Below are 16,481 nucleotides of genomic sequence, written 5' to 3'. Positions count from 1 at the left end.
TATCAACTTTAAAAATATTGTTAAATTTGGGCAGTGTAAACTATTTCATTTGTAAAATTTTATCTAATGTATTATTTATTAGGTTCCAATTTTTTGCTTTCTTTAATATTTTTTTGATTTCGCTTTTTAAAATCAGCAAAATTTTTTATTGTTTTTTTTTTCAAAATAAATAATAATGGTTTACTTTTATTTCCACTCCTCTATCATACTGTATGTAAAACAATATTTGTTAATTATGTTCGGTATAACTTTGGGTAAGTTGACCAATAAATGCTTTTGTCAGTGTCCTACGTACTAGAGTCTCCAATTCGAGTAATCGAGTACTCAATACTCGAATATACTTGTCTATTTTTCAAGTACTTGATAATCGAGTATTTTGAAAATTACTCGATTAATACTCGAAATTAAAAATTTTTGAAATATTTCAGAAACAAAATAACTATAACTCGGTCCGGTAAAGGTTAACGTCTTGCTTTTATTTGGCGTTTATGCCCGAAGTCCCGAGTTAGAGCGGTTACTATCAGGTATAATTTTTTCATAGTTCCATAGTTGCATAGTTCCGGTCGTCGGCTATGTTAGTGGGTACGACGGAGAAATTTATTTTGTGTTTTCTGTTCGACAGTCCCGACTTATCTAATTTATGGTAATGAACAATATGAAATATCAACAAAAAATTTTTTTAGGTTTTATGACTATGCAGTTGTAGCGTAAAGTGTTGTTAATTGTTTATACTGATCCCTCAGCTTAAAATATAAATCAAAACAATTGTGTGTTTTAAAGGCATTTAAAGTAAAGTCAGTTCTTTGCGAACCGTTTAGCTCTAGAGTGAAAAGGATTCACCCAAATACATCTTCGAAGGATATAGATTTAAATTCTTCGCATTAATCAGAAGGAGTAGAATATTGTATATTGTTGGGAAAAAAAATCTATTCAAAAAGAATTACAAAATGCTATTTTGTCAATAGTCGAAGGAAATAAGAGAAAAGCAGAGAAGGGAATGAAAGAAGAGAACATAAGAAGAGAGTTCAAAAAATTTTATATCTATAAAAAGCGAACAGATATAAATTAGAAGCCTTATCCAACGCGTTAATGACAATAAGACCAACATCAACAGCAACGGAAAGGGTTTTTTCTATAACGGGAATAATAAAACCAAAGGTTAGCAGTAATATTGAATTCGAGACACTTTTTGCATTATTGTTTTCAAAAAGTATGTTCGTGAAGTTAAAATAATTGTAAAAATTAACATACTAAGTATTTTATTTATTTATTTATATGTGCACGAATAATAGCTATTTTGGTACATTTGGTAAATACTCGAAAGTACTCGAGTACTCGAGTATTTTAAAATTTTAATATTCGATACTCGAGTAGTTGATGGTTCGAGTAATTGGAGACTCTACTACGTACTCACCAGGCATTCCGGATGAGTAGGCATACGTGTATGTTTGTATACATACGCGTGTCTGTGTATGACGAATTTTATATTCGCGATATCTCTAAAACCCTTTGACCGATTTTAAACATTTATGCACACTTTTTCTATAGAATTTAAATTTTAAATTATACCGACAACCCAGACGAAAATTATGTCGCTGCAATAAAATTACCTGAACCGCTGTCTCTGCGAGATTGACGTCGTCATAAACGTTTACAGCAGGCTAATATAAAATTAATATTTACAGGTGACGGCGATAGACGGGGACAAAGATCGTCCGCACAACGTGGTTTATTTCCCCAGCGGCCAGGGCATAGACACGGACAACCCGGCCAACAGTAAATTTGACATAAACAGAACGTCGGGAGAGATATTCGTGTTGAAGGTTTGTAAAATATATTGCGCTCTATCACGATACAACCCCTTGAGCGCTCGGCAATTTATCTTCAAACGGGCATCAAAAAGAGATGATTCACGGCGTTCGAACGGACGCGCGTTTTTCGTTTTTATCGCAGACCGCAACGTGTTATGTTGTTTTTTTGTGACACAATGAGATATTTACGACTTTGTTGAGGGTTTCTGGTCTAATCTGCACAACTTCATTAGTCTTTTTTATAACAAAAGATACATCAAATCTTGATATTCTTATTTATTCGAATATGATAACGACTGCTCGTGCAACCTAAGTTATATATGTATTATTAAATATTGTTATTTTATTTATCTTATTATTTAATTTTAAATACCCTATAAACAAATTTATAGTTGAAAAAAATATATCAAAAACGTCAGTATTTAAAGGCTATATATTCTACAGAAAAAAAATATTTAGCGATATTTTTCATTCCCTTGGCCGTACTTGTTTTATTATACCACTCAGCCCTTAAATTGTCTTTATTTCTAATATTACATATATGTATATCTTTATTAATTATGAAATACTCTAGTAACGTATTATTTTCTAAAACATATATATAAATACAAAAACAATAATCGATAATATTTCTTGAACATCCAACCATTCCGATAAATCAATCATACTTTTTCAACTAGTAAGTCTATTTTTATTTAAAACTATTCTTATTATCTAATTTTGCATTTTTTGTAACATATATAATATTCTTGTACAATAATTAAAATAGGACAATATAATATTATTGTAGATTATTTTTTGTGTTTATACTTAACATATTTTTCATCCTTCTAATATTTTTTTAATAATATGTACTTACAATATTCCTTAAAATTACCTTTTTTTTATATATAATTACTCCTAAATATTTAATATAATCAACTGTTTCTATACTAGAGTTATCTATAACTATTTTTATAATAATTTCTACCAGATATTTATAAATAAAAAAACATATATTTAATTTTAATATAATTTAGCCAAAGTACATTTTTTAACCATATTTCTATTAAACATAATGAATTATTTAAATTATCTACAAATTATCCCATATGCAAATATATTAAAGTATCGTCCGTAAACAGGTGTATTTTAATATTTTTATATTATTAATTGTATCATTAATATACAATATAAACAGAAATGGTCCCAATTTGCACCCTTGTGGCACACAGTAAGATATTATTTTGTGTTTGGAATACGCATAATTTATTTTTATTTTTTACTTTCTATTTTTTAAATAATTATTAAACCACCTTAAAACTGTTTCACTTATATCGATATTCTCTAATTTCTTTAACATTATTTTTTTGCCTATTCGAGATAATTGCAATAATGATTTTAATTATGTATTTGGCTAACAATTGTATATATAGCTATCATTTAATTTGAACAGTAAACAGTGTATAGACATATTAAGAAGATTGAGAGATTGGGAGAGATGAGAAATGGATATTGTAGATATAATAGTAGCAAAACCTATCTCAAGATAGCAAGATCTTATTGTGATCCGCTGGATCGTTTGCGTAAGGAAGTAAAAGGCCTTCACTTGTTAACAGGAGTCAAATAGTTTTACAACACGACAATGCGCGTCCCCGTGTACAAAAATTGACTCTCGATAAAATAAACTTGGCTGGAAGGTTTAATCCCACCCACATTATTATCCATTGTTCCTTTCAACTACGATTTATTTTAATCGATGCAACACTTTTAAAAATGCAGACGATGTAAAAATAAGGCTATCGGAATAATATATCAAATAAATAACTAAGAAGTAAGCAAAGGTAGTAATCTTAATAATAAAATTCTATTTTCTATCAATAAATTAAAATAATTATTTTTAAAGTTACTTTTTTGTTCATTTAAAAAAAAATACATTTATTTAGGGATTACCTAATTTATAAAGGGTAAACTTTATGGGTCCAAATACTTTCGATTTATAGATAAACCACCCTTAAAAGTAAGGAACATACTATTAATATTATTATCGCTTTATTCCTTCACAATTAAATTAAATTGTGTTAAAAACAAACAACAGTACGATGCTTGGTATAAAATATATTTATTTATTGATAAAAAAGCCCCCAACGACAGAATCCCCTACCTATTTTTCTAAACGACTTTATAAAAATATTTATTCTCTAAGAAAACAACAATATTTTGCTATTTTCTGTTTCTTTTAATACGATATAGTATATACTTCTAAATAAATTTTATTTTTAAGTGTAATAAAACGTTGATAATTGTGTTTGTACCGTTAAAATGCTATTAATTTTTGATGCCCTCGAGATCTTAATAATAAAAGACACAAGTGCGCAATAAATGTTAAAAATTACTTCATTAAAAATACATCTCTCGCTCTTCTTAAAAGCTTGAATAATGAAATATACACATAAATTTGTTTAAGTAAAGTTATGCAGATAAAATATGAATTTATCAAATAAAAAATAAACAAAGTCTTAATTGAATAAAGTTAATCACCATAGCGCAAATAAAGTAGGCGTATTATGAAATCCAATGACCGAATATGCTCGCAGACCTTTTGACTTTATGAATAAACAATAAATATATAATAAGGTTATTAATAATAAAACGTTGGCACAAAAAAAGAACGCGTTGTAAATATTAATATTTACAGCGTCTTATTTTTTTCATCCTTAAGGATAAGCGTAACAAGTACAGGTTTATAAATAGATAATCGACTACAGTTATTAATAAATCGATAACTCGCAAAAATTGCCGCTAGGTATAATTCTTTGGAAGATGGTTTGCTTCAAAGCGATTTTGATACCGTATTTGCACTTGGACGCGATTTTAACTAAAATTATTCTTGTGCGAGCCAATTCAGATACGATTATACACCACTCAAAGTCACAAACTTATCACATGACACTATAAATCTTAGACATTGCTTAGGTAACTCTCAGATCTAGAGGATGCAGGACTGTATTCAGGTTTTGTCACAAAATCACCTCTCAATGTTTTTTTTATATTTTAAAATAACATCGATGTCTTTCCTGAGATAATATTTAATTGCGAGAAAACTAATTGGATAAAGTTGAGAATTAATTACGAAAATCGCTTACATTTTTAATATAAAATATACGATAATCTGTGATGATATTAATTATTTTACATCCGTAATTGATCAAACGGAAATTTCTGTTGTTCCAACGCGTAAACATATTTTAAATAAATTTAACTAACACCGTCGATTATTAAATAAATAAAATTAAAAATAGATTATAAAAGCAATAATTAATTAACCGAAATTGAAAAAAAATATTAATAAATTGATCTACGAAATATGCGTTAAAATGCAAAAAAATATAAAAAACTACACGTATAAAAACTAAATCCAGCTGACAATTTACGTAGAGAAATAATTTAAAAATACCAATTTTACTGCTAAAAATCGTAAATGACATAGCGGAAATTAATTAGGAAAACTAAGATGCTAGCCAGTGATTTTTATCGCATGATACGATGCGATAAAAATGCATAACTAAACCCAAAAACGCATAATTAAACCCAAATGTAAACGCATAAAAATGTCACACATATGGTTTGTTAAATTTATATATTAGTAAATAGTAAATCATGCAACCACGATCTAATGTCGATTATAATAATAATGTATTTGCCGAAACGTCAGATGGTTATGATTAAATAAAACTGGATTTTGCGATATGGATATACTTAAAACTTATATAGGAGTAGAACTAATTAAGGATTTAAAGCTCTTTGAAAATCTTCTTTACAAAAATCCTGCCTCTTGATATTCACTTAATCGAAAGTTATTTAAATAGAAGCCACGCTAATTTAAATATGGAAATTAAAGTAGTTTTAACCCTATTTTTGCTTTACACCATGAAAAACATTTTTAATTAAAATTGTTCAAATTTAAGGGCCCCATATTTACAAATCACTTGATAATATAATATAATGAACTTATTTAATTTTTAACAGATTTAATACTATTATATGATTTTTACACGATTCTTTTTCTGTTTTCAGCCGCTCGATCGAGATTTGCCTCACGGTAGACCCCAATGGAGATTCACGATATTCGCGCAGGACGAAGGCGGCGATGGATTAGTTGGCTATTCAGAGGTCCAGGTCAATTTAAAGGACATCAATGACAACGCGCCGATATTTCCTATGGGCGTATATTTGGCGAACGTGACCGAAAACGGAACTTCCGGTCAGGTCGTTATGAAAATAACGGCCGTCGACTACGACGACCCTCTCGAGGGGAGCAACGCAAAACTGGTCTACTCCATCGAAAAGAACGTGATCGAAGAAGACACGGGTTTGCCCATTTTCGAAATTGAACCAAACACGGGCGTAATCAAGACGGCTGTTTGTTGCCTCGATAGAGAGAAAACTCCGGATTACTCCATACAAGTTGTGGCTATGGATGGGGGTGGATTGAAGGGCACTGGAACTGCTTCCATAAAAGTAAAGGATATTAACGACATGCCGCCACACTTTGTCAAGGAAGAATGGTTCACGGAAGTGGACGAAACGGATCCCGCTAACTTACCAACTCAATCTATTTTGACCGTGACGGTCCACGATGAGGATGAGATTAATAATTTTAAATATAACGTGGTGGAGAATTCTGGATATGGCGCTAATAAATTTACGATGATCAAGAATCCGGATGGGACTGGATCTTTGAGGATTGTGGAGGCTTTGGATTATGAGGATCCTTTGCAAAGGAACGGGTTCAGGTTTAAAATACAAGTGAACGATAAATACGACAACGGCACACACGATACTTATCATGTCGATAGTTCTTGGGTTGTTGTCAAGCTGCGTGACATAAATGACAACAAGCCCGAATTCGAAAAGACACGTGCCGAGGTATACGTGAACGAGAGCGTCAAGCTGGGTAAAATAATACAGTCCTTCAAGGCTGTGGATGCCGATCAAGGAGGGAAGAGCAAAATTACGTACGAGATAGACAGGACTTCGGATAGAAAGAGGTACTTTGCGATAAACGACAAAGGGTCCGTGTCGATCCAGAGACCTTTGGATCGCGAGAAGCAGTCTCTTCACGTGATAAAAATTATGGCAATGGACGACGGTACACCCGTAAAAACGTCTACGGCAGAGCTCTCGGTCATCGTACAAGACGCCAACGATAACGCTCCTACTTTTTTGGAAGACTATAGGCCTGTCCTGCCCGAGCACGTGCCTGCACAAATAGTGGCAGAAATATACGCGACAGACAAAGACGACAAGTTGAAAAATAACGGCCCTCCGTTTCAGTTCCGGCTTGACCCGGAAGCCGACGACGTAATCAGGACATCGTTTAAAGTCGAACAAAGCCCTTATGACGTCACCGGCGAAGGTATGGCTATAGTATCTTCTATGAAATCGTTCGATAGAGAATATCAGAAAGAATACAAAATACCGATAATCATACGCGACAGCGGCACTCCACCAATGGTTGGAACGAGCACTCTAACAGTCACCATAGGAGACATAAACGATAACAAAATGCAACCGGCGTCTAAAGAGATACTATTCTACAACTATCAAGGTTTGATGCCGGACGCGGAGATAGGCAGAGTTTTCGTTTACGACGCAGACGATTGGGACTCTCCAGATAAGACTGTAAAATGGGAGAAAAACGAACATGCCAAGTTTAAACTAAACGAGAAGACTGGCATGCTTCAATTGAAACAAGGCATCAAAGCAGGCACATATAAATTAAAATTCAGAGTATCGGATCATAGACATAGTCAATATAACGTATCGGCGAATCTAACTATTCACGTGCTAGATGTATCTCATGAAATGATATTGAATTCCGGTTCAATGCGACTTGTAGGCGTTACAGATGATGAGTTTATAAGAGTGTGGGATTATCAAGTGCAAGTGAGTGGAAAGAGCAGGATGAATAAATTGAAAGAGAAGCTGTCGCAATTGTTTGAGACTGAAAAGCATAATGTTGAAATTTTCAGTGTGCAATTGTATCAAAAGCACGATCGTGTTGTTGATGTGCGATTTAACATACGAGGTACAAACTACAAAGCGGTTAGGTTGAACGGCGTTGTATTGATACATAGAAAAGAGATTGAACAATATGTTAATGTTACGATAAATATGGTAGGGATAGACGAGTGCTTGGAGGAGAATAAGAGATGCGAAGGATCTTGCAGCAACGTGTTGGATATCAAAAAATATCCTTATTTGATTGATGCAAATACGACGGGGCTCGTTGGAGTGAGGATTAAAAATCTGGCTGAGTGTATATGTGAAGCTAGAAATGCCAGAATCGAATCGTGCAGGACCAATCCTTGTTTTAATGGAGGATTTTGCGTGGATGGTAAATTGGGAATTACGTGTTCTTGTCCAGCTGGCTTTAACGGACCTAGGTGTCAACAAATATATAGGAGTTTTAGAGGCAACGGCTGGGCTTGGTATGCGCCTTTAGAAATGTGCGATAAATCGCATTTAAGTCTAGAATTTATAACTAGAAAATCTGAAGGAATGCTTTTATATAATGGACCAATTGTCATGCCTAAGGATAATGAGAAAATTGTTTCAGATTTCATATCAGTTGAACTCGAAAAAGGCATACCTAAACTATTGATTGACTTTGGATCGGGTACTTTAGAATTGAAAGTAGATCTAAAGCAGGCGTTAGACGATGGTGAATGGCATAGATTGGATGTTTTCTGGGACACTGAATATGTGAGAATGGTTGTAGATTTGTGTAAAACGGCTGATATTCAAGAGATGGAGGATGGATCTACGCCAGAGTTAAATTATACGACTTGTCAAGTGAAAGGCAAAGTTTTACCGTTCAACGAGTATCTCAATTTAAACACTCCGCTGCAGCTGGGTGGAATGTTTACCGAACAACTCGACTCTGCTAGATATATGTGGAAGTATAGACCCATCGGCGAGGGCTTCGATGGATGTTTGAAAAATTTGGTATTCAATAGCAAACTGTACGATTTGGCTCATCCGGGTTTGTATAAAAATTCCGTGGCTGGTTGCCCCCAGACTGAAGAATTGTGCAATCAGGACGAGAACACTGCTAGATGTTGGTATGGTGGCTCGTGTGTTGCGAGTTTTACGGAAGCAGTTTGCAATTGTAAAGCGGGATGGACTGGACCTACCTGCACAACGCCCACAATTCCAATAACTTTCAAGCAACAAAGCTATGTTAAATACGCTTTGAGTTTCGAGCCGGACAGGTTTACGACTAAAATTCAACTGCGTTTCCGAACAAGGCAATCGGGCGGAGAGCTGTTTAGAATCAGTGACCAGCACAATAGGGAGTACTGCATATTGGAAATTAAACAGTCTCATTTACGCTTCAGGTACAACTTGAACTCGATGAAAATAGAGGAGAACGATATTTGGATTAGCAAAGTTTCCGTAGACGACGGAAGATGGCATGCCGTTAAAGTAAGCAGATACGGCAGTGCCGTGATTTTGGAAATGGACGGCGGAGAGGGGTTGTATTATAACGAAAGTTTTAATTTCGAGGGACACCAGTGGTTATTTATCGACAAACAAGAAGGGGTTTACGCCGGAGGCAAGGCTGAATTCACGGGAGTGCAAACTTTTGAAGTAATGTCCGACTTTCAAAAAAGTTGTTTGGATGATATAAGATTAGACGGCAAGCAGCTGCCTTTACCGCCTGGAATGAACGGCACCCAGTGGGCTCAGGCATCCACCGCTAAAAATCTAGAGAAAGGCTGTCCTTCTAACAACCCTTGCGCTAACGTAGTTTGTTCGGAGCCCTTCGAATGCATGGATCTATGGAATAAGCACGAGTGCAGGTGAGTGATTAAAATTTAAACAAAACTGAGATTATCCATATAATGATTTCTAGAAATTTCAGATGCGGCGAAGGGCAGGTGGTAACTCACGACGGGCGAAACTGCATAGATAAAAACGAGTGTCTTGAATCTCCATGTTTTAACGGAGGAAGATGCGTAAATCAAGATCCGAGATATCGCTATCGCTGTATATGCCCGGAAGGGTTCTGGGGGCAGAACTGTGAGTTATTGCAAGAAAAGCACACGTTCAAGCTGAGCATGGGGGCAGTGACTGCGATTTTTATATGCCTGCTCATAATTTTTGGTGAGCCACCCCGTTTTATGGTCTGTAAAACGTTTGTTCGATATAAAAGTTAATTATGCTATCTCAGTTTTAGTGCCAGTGTTCTTGGCGTGCAATCGACGCCGGGAGACTAAGGTCAAAACTCCGCCTACAGAGAAGGACATAAGGGAAAATGTCATAAATTATGACGACGAAGGAGGTGGCGAAGACGACATGACTGCTTTTGACATAACAACACTACAAATACCAGTGAATGAAATGCGAGAAAGTAGCGATATCGAAGAGACTAAATGTTAGTGTATATAAAAAAAAACAGTTAAATAAGGGTAATTTCTTGTTAAACGCATGCTCAACGTTTATATGTTGATAATATTTTTAATAATATTAAAGTCAAGATTCAAACCATAATAAAATTTATTTTGCGTATATTGCCATCTATAGATAAAATGTAATACTAAAATATTTTAATAGATAATTAAAAATATTATTCTTTTATTCTACAATTTGGCAAGAGATGTCATTATTTATATTAAATAATATTTTATTTCATTTCAGTTGGACCACTGGATAAAAATACTAAAGAAGAATGTAAAAATTCATTAATAGATTTTAAAAAGCGAATAGACGGAGATATGCATCTTCCGCCTTTCGACGATCTTAGAAATTATGCCTATGAAGGCGACTGCAGTACAGCAGGGTCAATAAGTTCATTAACCTTAGGTAATTATTTATCATTTATTTAGTAAAAAAATATTTTTTAAATATAAAAACTATGTATTATTATATGATAATTATCGCATTTTTAAAGATATTTAATCATTGTTGAGATGGCTCATTTTAAAAACACTATCTGACCACAAATATGATTTTATATTATCACTTGCATAATCTATTGGTTGTAACCATAGTTTTTCATAAGCTTACCCATTAAAATTATGTTTTAATATCATATTTAGACAATATAATGTATTACTAGTTTTTTATTCATATTTTTTTATTTTTATAATCACATGTGCATGTAGAAATTCATTAACAAAAAAATATATAAAAAATAACTAAATTTATCTAAGTTGTAAACCATAAATAAAATATATTTAATTCTATACACATGTTTAACTTTATACATACAATAATTAAACACTGAATTTTCTTTTATATCCGTGTATTTCATACATAGTATAATTATTATATACTAATTTTGTTTCCATCATCTCCTATATTTCAATAAAGTCTAGTTTTTAGATATTATATTATTATCGATTAAGTATACATAATGTCTTTACCTTCCGGTTTTTTCCATGATAGATTGAAACTCATTCTTTAGTCATTATATTATTAATTTTATATTTATTATTTTATGTATTAAGTATTTTATGTCAAATCCGCTGAAACACATAAATGACAAAAAAATTAAAAAAATCATATTATTTATTTTTCTATAAGTTTATATTTTTAAACGTTTTAAATCATTTTACGAGCAAACATTTTGTGTTATTTTAATTTTAATTGCTTGCTATTAAAATTAAAATAACTTGAATAGCATCTTATATATTATATTGTTGGAAGAATAGTATCATAATTATATCACTAACATCCAAAAGTATAATTTACATTTAAGGCCATCAACAATATTTAATATTTTCTTAGCTTTTATATAAATATATATTTATTGTAGATCAAGAATAAAAAAATATTATAATACTAATAATGTCTTTTTTTAATTTACAGTGAGTGAAGAAAGTATATTACAGTGTCCAGACTTAAAAATTAGCATAACAGACTCAAAAGTGAGTGTGTCCAAAGAGTGTCAAAAAAGCAAAACTAACCCCAGTTGAATATTTGTAAATATAATTAAGAATTGTAAATATTGTTAATATTGTACATATTGTATATTTTTATATGTAAAAATAACCATTGACGTGTGATATATTAAAATGAAGAGTTTATTGTTTTTTATTAATAAGTAACAACGAAATTGATAAACGGGGTTTATTTAATCTGAATAATGTTCACTAATGAAATTTTATTAAAGTGTTATCGCGTTATTAACATATATTGTATATCGATGTCTATGATAAAATATATTATATTTAAAATAACAATTAAATCTAATATGAATAATTTCTTTTCGATGTTAATTTGTGTGTTAAAATTATTTATTGTTATATATTATAATATATATGTAAATGTATTCAACTAAAAAATGTTTTCTATTGAAAATTATACGACACTACGTGATATTAATTTTTAATAAATTTATTTTATTGTTGATCAATATAGTATTATTTGTAATGTGAACGATGCTTGAATAATAATCTACTCTCTTGAGTTGCTTAAATTTAAGAAAATGCCAATCAATAGAAAATAAACATGCAAAATAAATATAAAACTAATAACATAAATATACTTGAATTAATATTAATTTATATTAAAATAATGCACATTATTACAGATATTAAAATTTATATTTATTTTCCTAGGCCAGAGTCAGAAAAAAAAACATTAAATCAAAATATTATTAACTGTGTGGGAGCAACATCATTAAATATACAATCCCCTTTTAAAATTTATTATAATTTTAGTTATTAATTTAGTTATAAATTCACATACAGTGATATGCAATTAAGTTTTCCAATAATGTTACTAGTATTATGTACTACAATTATGTTTTGCGGTTTATTACATCAGGTGCAATTCGTCCGATCTTAATGGAAAACGTTTGTAGTAAGTTATTGAACATATGCAATCACAAATAAATTAGATTTAACCCTCTGCTATATATCTACTGAATTTATATGCAGATAGTTAGCTCTTGAACACTACAATTTAAAACATTATTATTAATTTTGTATAAGTTGAAATTTACTTATTTTATTATCTTAAGTTTACACAAATATAGAAAATTTACATTTAATGCATTTTAGCATTAGACATTTAATTAAAATATATAATACAAAGTCTCATGAATTTAAAAATAATATCATAGTTTATTCTAGATTAATGCCAGCGAAAAGCAGTAAATTCTATGCGGAGTATATTAGTTTAAAACTAACTTAAATTGCTTGGCTCGTAAGTTAATTTATAAAGAAATTGCTTAACAAAGACTGTTTTTCTTAAATTGAATAATATTATAATAACTTAATTTTGAAGATTCTTCAACGTTAAAAAAACGTTTAAAACTTAATCTGTTAAATTATATTATATAATTATTTATTATAAGTTGCTAGTTCTCAATTTATAATGCACTATAGATATCGTTTACTGTATTTTAGGATTTTTGTATTGTGAATTAGCAATATAATCGAAAAAGAATTACATCTAAACCTGAGCATTAACAATTTAACAATAAAAAAAGGTAAACGGCAAATGCTAATATAAAAATAACTTTTAGATCATTTAAATATCTTCAACGGACTGAGAGAAAATAATGCCATCACATGCCTGCTCTTAAATATATTCATTAAAAAGGTAGTACGTGAATTGTTAATATTAACAATTAGTGAGAAATATTTATATTTTTTAATAAGTTTCTAGTTCAGTAGAAAATATTGAAAAGATAAAATATGACAAATATTATATGATATTAAAAAAATAAAACACAAAAATATTTAACAAAACAAAATAAATAAATAAAAAAATGTATCAAATAAATTAAGTTTAAGACTAATTATAAATATTTTATTTTGGTTTTAGTGTCTAGGGTTTCTATTTGCTTAGGAAAAAGATTAGGATAAAACAACGATTGAGACGTGTGCTCCGTGGGTGTCGTAAGCTGCAGGTGTCTCAGAAGTGGGTTCGCTCTTGGATGCGAAGAGAGAAGCGGCGGCTTCTACGATCTTTGCTAGTGTGAAGTTGAGTTGGCCGTCTCTTAGTTGTAGTCTAAGTTAGAATTTTATTTATTTATTTATTTTAGAATTTTATTTATTTATTTATTTTAAAAGTCGCAGTCAGGTTTACTGGCGCCAATTTATAGATGGTGCTTAACATAATTTCTAATTTAAAGAGACAGTTAAGAGACAATAGAAATTAAAGAAAGGTTAAGGTAGTGGTCAATCGCACTTCGTGTACCTAATAATCTTTTTCACGTAGAGAACTAAAATATATGCCTAAAAACGCAATCATCCTTCATTGCATTAAATCAAGTTGCTTTAACTATCTTTTTAAAAATCTCAGTAGTTTTATTTAATAAAATATATAATATGTATATATATTATGCCATGATAGAAAGTGTATTTTTATATTATATGGTTCTTAAAATATAAACATATTATTTATTTTTTTATATACTTTATCTTAGCACGATTAATAAGAAGGTATAAATGCCAAAATAACATGAATAAATGTACTATTCTGGCATGTAACGTTTTTTAATATTGAAAAAACACATTTTTCCACACATATGAATACGCACTACGTACGCCCGAGCGATAAAAAAGTATTGCTATAAATTTATTGCCGCGAGGGGAAATGTTTTAAGGTTCATATAAATAAAACCATTAACTTCGAAATCGAGTTGAACATTTTCCCAAGGCAATACGGCCAAAATTAACAGGGGTCTGGCCCTTCCGCGTGTTTCGCCGACCCTTTGTGTAGATTTAGCATATCTTTATGAATTTTTCGTGCTCGGCTCGGTAACGATTCGACACATGCTTCGCACCCATTTTCAGAATATTTGCAAGGAAAAGACGCACGTGCCTACTACACATCTAATCTGGAAATATTTAAAAATGATGTCCACACGGTTACGCGGTGCGGCAAAATAAAATTGAGACTACGCACAAAAAACAGCCGCCGGAAAACCTAGATGCTGTGCGAGCGACAACAATCTAGAAAGTAGTTTTCTTTACCTTTAATAAAATATTTATGATTTTTTCTTAAATTTATAATTTATTACTTTTAACTTTTTCTTATATATATACTTTTTGAATCTGCGTTATACACTTCACCATAGTACAAAGAGATTCTAACAGTATCTTACCTGCTTCTACGGAATTTTCCCGAAACATTTTTTTCGGTTGTTGTACAGCTTTAAGCAATGAAACTTTTTATAGCGCAATTTTTGGACCAGTGTTTTAAAGCCATTTTGTTAGTGAGTGGCTACTTTTATACCGTCGCTGTGCTTAGAAAATTTATCATTTTTTATGCATTTTTTATTACTGGTTTCTATACTTGTCGAATATTACGTTATCTTTTAGCAAAATACTAAGGGTAAAATACAAAATTGGTGTGGTCTAAAATTTCAATGCTTTTCTGTGTGTTATAATAATAAGCGGCAATAGTTTGATATTATTATTACTTAAATCTATTTCTGTTTTATTTTATTATTTCGTGTTATTAAAATCATTTTTTATCATTATGAAAAAATTAATATACTGTTTTTTTTTAATGTAAGTATAGGGCCTGATCATAAGGATGCTGTTGATTATCTTGTTCTTATGACGCGTCTTCTCGTTTTCTCAATGAGTGATATTTGTGTACGAGGAGCGCGACTAGCCCTACTTCTACACTTTTCCCACATTTTTATCCCTGATATGCTTTATCCGTCACAATAAATTGCTGCTGGAGAGCAGTCTGATTATTACTTATAAGCGTACAGCCGTACGCTCTTATCTCTCATTCACTCCCGTCACCTAACACGAGAGCGAGTGAAGTGGAAAGCATCTCACCGCACGGGCCTGCTTTTGCGCTAGTTCACCCGACTGCAGCTGTCACTCGCGACACTCTAGGTAGGAAGTCGGGCCTCTTCTGTTGCTAATGCGCCATATGCATATGCAATAACTAAAAGAGTACTGACTTTTCAAGGCACAAAAATTTTTTTTTTTTTTGTATTTATACAATTGTATTAATCATTTTTTAAACAAGAAGTCATACTCTTCATGGTTATTAAATACTTACATTAATTAAAAACTGATAGCGCCAAGTAATCGAATAGGGCAATAATAATCAATAATTCCGAAAAAATGTTTTTCTGATTTTCTGATTTGTACTTTCTGAATATCCATTGTGTTAATATAAAAAAATTCTAGGTATGCTTCAATGATTTACGCTACGCGGTATTTTATTTATTAACTAGGTGTATGTATATAATATAATGGCATGAGAGGGTTCAGTCCGTAATTATTTAACGCTCACCATCAGTCCGCGAACTTTTTTATTCATTTCGTATAATATATGCATGTCTGTGAAACCTCCTGAGAATAAAGTGTTCGACGAAAATCGAGGGGTGGAAAAGTTCTAAACGCGCGCGAATAGAAAACCGACTTTATAATCCGCACGAATCTGCTTAATCTGGGTTCGTTGAAATTTTTTGCGGGGTAAAAAATTGTTTGACCTGTTTTTTAATCCTTGGAAAAACACCGCGCTCTCCTACTCCGCAAATAATGGAGTTAATCGCATGAAAACGGGGAAAAATCATAAACGGATTTCGAGATTGTCCTTTTACCCCTCGCGTTTTGTATTATTAAATCTGCGTATTTACTTATCGTTAGAAGGCAATTTGATTGACGTGTCAATTTTTTTATCATCAAAAATTGCCCATAT

The 16,481-nt window shown here is 31.5% G+C and overlaps 1 protein-coding gene across 1 annotated transcript in view; it reads left to right on the top strand.

Moving 5' to 3' along the window:
* Positions 1-11,969, top strand: part of LOC148226247 (neural-cadherin-like) — a 203,686-nt gene extending 191,717 nt beyond the window's left edge. The window contains exons 5-10 of the mRNA XM_088203951.1: positions 1,686-1,823; positions 5,868-9,658; positions 9,712-9,962; positions 10,030-10,233; positions 10,497-10,661; positions 11,670-11,969. Coding sequence (XP_088060077.1) covers positions 1,686-1,823; positions 5,868-9,658; positions 9,712-9,962; positions 10,030-10,233; positions 10,497-10,661; positions 11,670-11,776 — 4,656 coding nt within the window. The 3' untranslated portion in view covers positions 11,777-11,969. The remainder of the gene's footprint in view (positions 1-1,685; positions 1,824-5,867; positions 9,659-9,711; positions 9,963-10,029; positions 10,234-10,496; positions 10,662-11,669) is intronic.
* The last annotated feature ends 4,512 nt before the right edge of the window (positions 11,970-16,481 follow it).

This window comes from Plectrocnemia conspersa, unplaced genomic scaffold, assembly GCF_051122295.1.
Source record: "Plectrocnemia conspersa isolate PC_06_02 unplaced genomic scaffold, ASM5112229v1 ptg000014l, whole genome shotgun sequence".
Lineage (NCBI taxonomy): Eukaryota > Metazoa > Arthropoda > Insecta > Trichoptera > Polycentropodidae > Plectrocnemia > Plectrocnemia conspersa.
This window is presented reverse-complemented; position numbering and strand designations above follow the sequence as displayed.